General features: G+C 42.8%; 1 protein-coding gene across 1 annotated transcript in view; it reads right to left on the reverse strand.

Moving 5' to 3' along the window:
- The window catches only part of cnksr1 (connector enhancer of kinase suppressor of Ras 1), a 108,703-nt gene that overhangs the window by 84,079 nt on the left and 14,624 nt on the right, over nt 1-10,000 (reverse strand). Inside the window, exon 3 of the mRNA XM_063184006.1 lies at nt 7,627-7,826. Within this exon, the coding sequence (XP_063040076.1) occupies nt 7,627-7,826 (200 nt within the window). The remainder of the gene's footprint in view (nt 1-7,626; nt 7,827-10,000) is intronic.

A 10,000-nucleotide genomic window follows, 5' to 3' on the forward strand; every position in this document is an offset into this window, starting at 1 on the left:
AATGAGGATTCCCTAAATAACTCTGCATAATGTGCAATGATTTGTGCAGTGAAGCCATATTTGAGTGGCCATAATTACTCTTAAACATTCGCTTAGGGCCAAAACATACCAAGGCGGAACGGAACGGTCGCGGGACGAACGCGGTCTTTCTGCTTAGTTTCGGCCGGTGTGATTTTCTCTGCCTTTCACACTGACAGCGTTGGCGTGCGCGGCCAGTCCTGTTCAAAACCCTCCCCACAGCCAAAGCTAGCATGCTACTTTGCCATTCATTTGAATGAGACACCGCCGGTCACCGGCGTGAAAAATACGCTCGCGTTCTATTTTCCAAATGCAGCGCGGCGCGGAGCCGGCTCCCGCGCCGCTGACGCCCGACTACCGCCGGTTGGTGTGTAAGGACAGATATGTTTCAATGTATTTTCACCGACGCCGGTAAAAAACGTGGCCGCTCCGCGACGCTTTACCGCCCTGGTGTGTAAGACCCCTTAGGGGGTGCACGAACCACATTGAAATGTACCAGGGAGTGCACAAGGAAAAAGTTTGGGAACCACTGATCTAAAGCAATGGCCATTTATTCACCTTCTTACAGTAGTGTCTTGCATACTTAACCTACTATCTATTTGACTACAAACTTAGTTCCCTAACACTTTCACTTATGTATGTACTGTCCACACTTACAGCACTTACAATCTCTACAATTTGAGGACACATTACGGACCTCATATATACAGTCTACAGTGGGAAACTTGCACATTTACTCAATGTTGAACCCAAATGCACACACAACCAAATGTGCAGACAGTCAAGTGTAAAAACACATTGTAAAAAAAGTGTAAAAACACACACACACACACACACACACACACACACACACACACACACACACACACACACACACACACACACACACACACACACACACACACACACACACTCTAATGAAGAGTTTCCACTGGTTGAACATAAAAGGCTCTGACTCAAACCTCAGATGAATGCGGAGATTGGCAGCATGACAAAAAACACAAGAAAAAACAAACAACTTAGGGCCTCATGGTCAAAACAGGATCAGAGACATTATTAAGTACGCATGTGACAGAGGAAGAGAGAGCGCAAAAGAGAGAGGGAAATAGAGGGATGAGAGTAAGCAAACAAGAAAGATAAAAGAACAAGAGAGAAATAGATACAAACAGAAGAGTAGGTCAGCAAGAGAGAATAAGGAAGAGAGACAGAGGAGAGTGGAGGGAGATGGAAAAGAGAGAGAGAGAGACAGACAGACAGACAGACAGACAGAGAGAGAGAGAGAGAGAGAGAGAGAGAGAGAGAGAGGGGCAGACAGACAGACAGACAGACAGACAGACAGACAGACAGACAGACAGACAGACAGACAGGCAGAGTCAGTCAGAGACAGAGATAAAAAAGAAAGACAGTCAGAGACAGAGAGAGAAAGATAGAAAGAAAAAGAGGGAGAAACAAAGACAAATAGAGTACTGTAGGTATGTCAAAGATTGTGATCAGCTCTGAGAAAATCCCTTTGTTATCAGTGCGTGCACAACAAGGAAGCAATGGCCAAGGCAAAGCAGCCTCTCCACTCAATCAATGTGTACAATAACACTAAGACAATAGCCAAACCCACACGCCTCAGCTCCACTCTGCTCACGGAAAACAATGGCCATGCCCACAAACTACCTCTGCACTCTGTTAATGTATACACCAACACTAAAACAATGGCCAGGCCAGGCTCATAGAAATGGGCCACAGAGCCTAGGGCCTAGACCTCAGGCCGGCATCCCCACACCACAGAGATTCAGTAGCAGCATAAAGGGGACAGTTGTCCCAGGCCCAGGGAGAAGAAGGGGGCAGGGGTGCGTTTCTCGAAAGCATAGTTATTAGCCAGCTAGCAACTTGGTGGGCAATGGGAAATTGCATTGCAAACAACAAAGTAGCTAACGTAGTTAGCAACTATGGGTTCGAGAAATGCACCCCAGAATTTGTTACTCGTCACTACATTGTATGTATTGGGTGGGGTGCCCTTTCAGAGGAGTTTGTCCTGGGCCTGACCTAAGCTGTCAGCAGCCTTGGTGGGGGACTCCATCTAGGCTCACCACAACTCCATTTTCAACAATCTTGTATTGTCCGCGGTCAAGGGTCAATGGTGTCACATGACCATGCCCGGCCACTATTATTGATCATGAGGGCAACTAATAGAGGAAGTATGTTTATCAATTATCATGGGTGACCAGGTTGCCAGGGACCGACCAATCAGGTAACTCCTAGGATACTGTCATGTGACCATGTTCGGCCACTAGCATTGATCCTGAGGGCAGTTATACAGGAAATGGACCACAGGCTCCTGTAGCTGGTAAGGAAACTAACCAATATGGTACGGTTTGCGTAGCAAACCGAAACCGTACGGTTTGCATGTCACGGAACGGGGTAGTGCGCAACCGCACGGTGACCACGGTTTCAAAAAAAAAAAAAAAGCCACCGGCGGACGACGCAATTAAAATCCTACTACTTTTACAAGCATACAACACAAAGACTACGTAGGATATTGAGTGTGGAAAGACTGATTTTTATCAGCCAACTGAAAGGCATAATGTAACAGCATGCACCAGCTGACTAGGCTACAGTAGCCTGCGCAACTGCAGGTCGGTCAGCGGCGTCTCCCTTTCCCCCCTCTCTCTCCACGTTAACGCAAGCGACTGCCACCAGCCTTCATTCTGACCAATTTAAATTAAATGAACATGAATTTACAAAAAATGACAGATTAGCAGAACAAAGTAGACTATGACTTACGTTACAGTAGCCTAGTGTAGGCGATATCCACGTGACATTGAATGGGGATTCCAGACGGCAAAATGCGAGATAATTGAACATGTCCACCCAAGGAGGTCTACATAAGTACACCAGATTCACTGCGCTGTCCTTAACTTGAATCAATTGTATTCCTGATATGTAGCCAGTTAAACTCTGATGGAATGAAGGGAACTTTGTGCTGTTGCCTAGTTAACATTGATTTTTAACACTATAACCAAAATAAAATTTGACTGTTTTAACAGTCTCAGCTTCACAGGAGTTTTTTGAAACATTCTTGTGTATTGTATACACTTCTAAAAAAACGATCTTTTTAAATTATTTGTTACCTTAACTTTTACATTTTAACATAACTTAACCCTCTCACTTGTTCACTTAAAATTGAATTTGACTTCTGATTTTACTTCTATGCTTCTCCAAAGAAAATGGAATCTTGTACAAGAACCACAACTAGCTGGTGTGGCCAGGAGTGGCACTGCAGCTATGTTATCACAGCCAAGTAAATAATGAATGGGTGCCAATGGGGCTGTACCCTTCTCATAGAACTATCTGCCCGTGTGATTTTTTCCCTGGAAACAATGGAGTCGCGTTCGATAGATATGAGTAAGTGAAAGCATTTGCCGACACGTTTGCATCTTGTCAAGTGTTACATTCGTGAAATGACCCTTATTTCAACTATAGCAATGACATAACACGTGACAATCGACTTTACGGCACTACGCCATTTGTTTTGTAGTTTTAAGTCTGACTTCAGATGTCGATGTGTTTAAAGTTATGTTAGGATTGTTGCGGACACCTGTTATTTATTGCATTTAAGGTGGTGGAAAAGCGGCATGTGTACATGGGGGTAAAGGAAATGACTGCCGGCTCATCCTTAAGAATTTGGGCACCTTCAATTAACATGTGGACGGCGGTGGGGGGTTTTGAGGTGTGTGTGACCGTAGATGTCTCTGCTAGGATCAGTCAGAGTACGTCTCTCGTCAGCTCTGGTCGTGAATAGTCGCAAAGATTCCTCAGCCAGCAGGTATTAGCCGAATGCTAGCGTGTTGCAGGACAAAACTAACACGTCTTTGGGAGAACAAAGCCATGTCAGGAACCTTTAACTTCACTTCTAATACAACGTTCATGATAAGGTACAGAATGTGCACACATCTTTACAAACCAGAGAACAGAACCGTCACAAATCCCTGCTGAGCCAGCCCAATAGGCTCCCATTCATCTTTTACTTGGCTGCGTTCGCCAACGGGGCTATAATGGGAGCCAATGAGAGACGCCTATCTCATAGCTTAGACAATTTCTGGCTTCTCACGGCCGGCAGTTTCATGATAAGAAGCAGCTGATTCATCCTAAGCGCAAAACTCGCAGAAAGCAGTATCAAAATAAAAGTCCAATTCGTTCTCAATGTGTCATTAACCAAAATAGTCATACTGCACTGACCTAATGGTCCCATTGCCTACAGGAGTGTAGCTGTTTTATTTTTACACGTCAAATGTGTTATAGTATGTAATATTTGAATATTTGTCAACTTAAAAGTTAGGACTTAGTTCTCCTTTTTTGTGAAATAAATAGAAGCATGTTAAAATCATTGATATCTTTCCTCTTTCAGTAACTTCACCTTGTTACAGGTTAAATGAAGTCAAATTCAACATGATGAGCTTACATTTTCATTCTAATTTTTATATTATACATTTCCAGTGCATAATAAATTGTATTTATTAAAAAAAAAAAAAACAGAACCGTACAAAACCGAAAACCGTGACCTTGAAACCGTGACATGGACCGAATCGTGTCTTTTGTGAACCGTACCACCCCTAGTGAATATGTGTATTGATTTGTGGTTCCTCAGTGGGCCTGTGTAAATGTGCAGAGGTGATGGTTTGCTGTCGAACAAGTAGACTAGATGAGCCATGTGTAGATTACATTAAATAACATTTAGCAAACACTTTTACCCAAAGTGACTTACAATGAGGACATACATACAGTAACAAAACACAGACTGAGGAGGAATACAGAAAACACTCACAAACTGTGCGCCGCTGAATGGATCCTGAAATATTAACATTGATTTATAATTTTCGATTTGTGCAGTTAACATCCATTTTGATGTGTTCCTGAAATATTTAATTTCTAAATATGTTCTAAATACTTTGCTATTGTATTATTCACTGAAGATACAGAGTGAGTTACAGGTGCAGCATTATTTCTGAAGTGCCAAGACCTGAGTAAGAATGTCTGTAGTTAAAAATGCCAAGTAGCCAAAGAGGTGTCTGTTTTATGAAATATCATTCTTGTCTTATCATACCATTACAACCGGCTGGTCTTCTCGGATCATCCTGTTCCTCATGAATCAGAGTGAGTTTGACATGGATGACATTATCGTGACTCACTGCCTTTTTTTCCAGAGTAAATCTCATAATGTTCCCTCATTATCTGTGAGCATTGAGCAGCATTTTCCAAAACACATATCCCACTCTGGCCTAGTGTGTCTAGTGTCTAGGTTAATACCACAAACTATAATGTAATGATACATGATGAGTTTGGGGGGGAAAGGCACACATGCACAGATAATACAGCGCATACATGCTATTCTATTACTTGCTATTTTGTATGTTGATGGCCAACTTGATTTCACACAAATACTGAACATTCTTTCTTTCTTTCTTTCTTTCTTTCTAACTTTCTTACTTTGTCTTTCGTCCAGTCTTTCATCCTGTCGCTGGTATGAACAATCTTTCTCTGGTGGTACCACTCAACAGCTTAGCCCTTCACTAAGCTGAGGGAGTACATTTTATAAATGTTCATATCCATTGAGCGATGAGAAGCTATAAACTCTGCACTTGGAGCTTGGTGCTGAGTTGTAAATGACCTTCTCTGAGCTGAGAGGTTGTAGTACGTACCTGTTGAGCAGCAGAGGAAAGATGAACTATGCAAAGCCATTGGAAATGACCTGCAAATGGCCTTTGCTAGGCTAAGGTCGTATATTGCTGCAGATGACCTTCTCTAAACTACAGTGCGTTCAAAAAGTCTACACACCCCTCCTCAAATGGCAGGTTTCTGTGGTGTAAAAAAATGACAGAAAGATAAATAAATACACAGCTTTTTCCACCTTCAATCTAAACTATCAACCTGTACAATGCAATTGAAAAACAAGCATAAGGCTTTAAATGGAAACAATAGAAAAGAAAAAACTTCAATTAACATGGTTGCATAAATATACACACCCTTAAATTAATACTTAGTTTCAGCACCATAAGCCTGTCTGGGCCATTCCAAAAGCTCAATATTATTTTGGCGAAGCCATTCTTTTGTAGATGTAGGGGTGTGCTTAGAGAAATTGTCGTTCTGAAAGATTTTGAAAGATTTTGTGCCACTACCACGGCCCCTGTGAAAATGTTCATAATTCCCTCCTCCCTAATGAAGGCCCCAGTTACAGCTGAAGAAAAACAGCACAAAAGCACAATGCTGCCACCTCCATACTTCACGTTAGGTATGGTGCTATTGCGGTGATGTTTTGAGCCAAAAATATCTTTTGGAGTTATGACCAAAATGTTCAACCTCGGTTTCACCTGACCATAACACATCTTCCCACATGCATTTGAGAGATTACAGAAGTGTTTTTGGAAAATTTACCACACCAAGTTTGAACTTTTTGACCATAATTCCAAAAGGTATTTTTGGCACAAAACATTACCGCAATAACACCATACCTAACGTGAAGTATGGTGGTGGCAGCATTGTTCTTTTGTGTTGTTTTTCTTCAGCTGTAACTGGGGCCTTCATTAGGGAGGAGGGAATTATGAACATTTCCACAGGGGCCGTGGTAGTGGCACAAAATCTTCGCCCCCCCCTGGTAGAAAGGTGAAGATGCATAGGAAATAATCTTTCAGAACGACAATTTCTATGAGCACACGCCTAAATCTACAAAAGAATGGCTTCAGCAGAATAATATTGAGGTTTTGGGATGGCCCAGACAAGCCAAATGTGCTACAACAAAGCATTAGTTTAAGGGTGTGTATATTTATGCAACCATGTTAATTGAAGTTTTTTATTTTCTATTGTTTCCATTTAAAGCTTTATGCTTGTTTCTCAATTGCATTGTACAGGTTAATAGTTTAGATTGAAGGTGGAAAAAGCTGTGAATTTATTTGTCTTTCTGTCATTTTTTTACATCACAAAAACCTGCCATTTGAGGAGGTGTGTGTAGACTTTTTGAAGGCACTGTAATCTTGTACCTGTTGAGCACTAAGAACAGGCCCTTGGTGATGAACTGTAAATTATCCTATCTGGCCAAAGCTCATATCTGTGGTCTTGGCAAAAAAAATGATGAATACACTTCCCTCATACTTGTTGAGGAGTGAGGAGAGAACTTTGGTGAAGACCTATAAATGGCCTTCAGACTGGAGCCCATAGCTATTGGGCAATGAGAACGTATAAACTATGCCTTGGTGCTGAGTTGTAAATGACCTCCTGAGCTGAGGGGCTTCCGTTGAATGGTTCGGAACTATGCCACTACCGCCTGTAAATGACTTTCACAAGGCTACATGTAAGGTCTAAAGTTGTTGCACAAAGTAAATGACTTTTACTATGCTGAGTGTAACTGAGGTGATCTGTGCTAGTTCGCCACTCAGGGGCTGAACCCGCCTCCTAACAGTCAATGGTCCAGTTCAGGCATGGAAGGCACAGCACAATACCATTGAGCTGGAGGTCCCGACCGATAGCTCAGCGCTACTGATACTGTATGAGGTTTCGGTAGGGAGGTTTACTTGTGTTCTACGCCCAACACTGCTAGTTGGCATCCATCACCTGAGCTCGTACCTGTTGAGTAATGAGAAGAGGCCCTTGGCGGAGGTGATGAGGTCCAGCACCTCCTGCAGTTCATTGGAGGGCAGCTTGGTGGCGCTGTGGTCGAGGGAGCGCAGGCTCCAACGGCCCTGGATGCTCTTCTGGAGGTGGTGAGCCACGCCCCTCAGCTTCTCCGTTAGACCGCGCAGGCTCTCCCCACCCAGACCGTACATCTACAATAATAAACAAAAAGAAACAATGAATTAGCATACAACAACATTAACAAACATGCAAAGGCATTCACAAACAGTTGGGCAGAAATAATCAAGAATTAATATTATGACACTTTGTCTTTATATGATTTGCTTTCCTTTTTTGTATTTCTTGCAGGTCACCTTGCAGGTCACTTTGTGTCATCCATCCGAATTGATGTTAGATAGATGTTGTTGGTTTCGGTTGTAAAAAGGGGCTAACATTTAGGATTTTCAGAGAAATCTGGAGAAAATGTGTTTACTCCATGCTCACGCAGCCGGAAGTCCAGTAACATTATTACAAACAATGCATAAACATACAGCAACATTCACAATCTTACAACAGCATTCACATACAACAGCATCCCCAAGCATACAACAGCATTCACAATCATTCAACAGCATTGTTCACAATCATACAACAGCATTCACAACCATACCACAGCTTCATTCACAATCATTCATTGATAAACGTCACGTTGAGAGAATACTGTTGGCAAGACGATGTGCTTTAAAATCCAGTTTTTAATTTCATGAGTAAAAAATCTGGAACTCCGAACAGGTTTTTCCTTTCTCTGGAAGTGTAGCCTACTGCAGGAAGAGAGGGCTATTACTGTAAAGAGAGGGAGGGCAGTGTTAAAAAAAACCTGTGTCTCGTTTATGGGTGTATGGTATAGCTTACCCCTGAATTCTGTTTTATTGTAATATGGTGTAACTTAGAGTCTAAATTTGAAGTCGTGAGAAAGGCAAAGCAGAGAGGTTGATTGTGCAACAGATAAAACAGCCTGATCAAACCTGACCAGGAACATTTCTCAGAGTCAGGCTGAGCCAATGCTATTGTGTGTGTGCGCGCGCACGTGTGTGTGTATGTGTGTGTGTGTGCATGTGTGCGTGTGTGTGTGTGTGTGTGTGTGTGTGTGTGTGTGTGTGTGTGTGTGTGCGTGTATGCGCAGACCCGGCTGCAGAACGATGCATCAAGCAATCAAGATACTGAACACTCAACCCACTCTCCCTTCACTGTCAGCCTCTAGCCAGCCAGGCCACTGACAACGCTCCCCCCCCTCATCCCCACCACCATATCTGCGACTGAACATTCCACCTGCACTACTACATCTGTGACTGAACTTTCAACCTGCACTAACTCAAAACATACACATGCACACACACACACACACACACACACACACACACACACACACACACACACACACACACACACACACACACACACACACACACACACACAAGCACACTGCACTTTCTGCACTAAACCCAAACATACACACACTGACACACAACTCATACTCACACACATACACACACACACACACACACACACACACACACACACATACACAGGTACACACACACAGACGCACACCGCACTTTCTGCCTGCACTAAACACACACACACACACACACACACACACACACACACACACACACACACACACACACACACACACACACACACACACACACACACACACACACACACACACACACACACACACACGCACACATAACACATACAATCACACACACACACACACATACTGCTGCTGGTGTATTTAATAAAAACCTTTTTTAATTATTTATTTCTTCAAATGCTACTATTACTATGTCAGAACGCTATAAAGGACTTTTAGAAAAAGCACAACAAAATACCTCCTCTTAATGTATGTTCTCTACAAGTCTTCTGTTGTCCAGTCTTGCACTTTAAATGTCTGTATGAGCAATGTCTACGTCCACACTGTCTATGTCCATGTATGAGTACTGTCTATGTCTATACTGTCTATGTCCTTACCTAGATTAGTCTATGTCTGCATGGGAGAGCAAGAAACGCAATTTCAAATTCTTTGTATGACCAGTGCATGTAAAGAAATTGACAATAAACTTGACTTGAGAACCGAGTTGTTGGACGGGCATTTAATGGGGTATGGGAGGGCACTTTAGTGGGGGGTGTGGGGATCCTCCCGCAGAAAACTTTGCATTTCTTAGATGCAAGTTCCTGCATTTTAACCAAGTTGTGGGCCCAGTTTAAGCTCAATGTGTGTGCGTGTGTGTGTGTGTGTGTGTGTGTGTGTGTGCGCGTGTGTGTGTGTGTGTGTGTGTGTGTGTGTGTGTGTGTGTGTGTGTGTGTGCGCGTGTGTGTG

The sequence above is a fragment of the Engraulis encrasicolus genome, chromosome 19 (genome assembly GCF_034702125.1).
Source record: "Engraulis encrasicolus isolate BLACKSEA-1 chromosome 19, IST_EnEncr_1.0, whole genome shotgun sequence".
In the NCBI taxonomy this organism is placed as follows: Eukaryota; Metazoa; Chordata; class Actinopteri; order Clupeiformes; family Engraulidae; genus Engraulis; species Engraulis encrasicolus.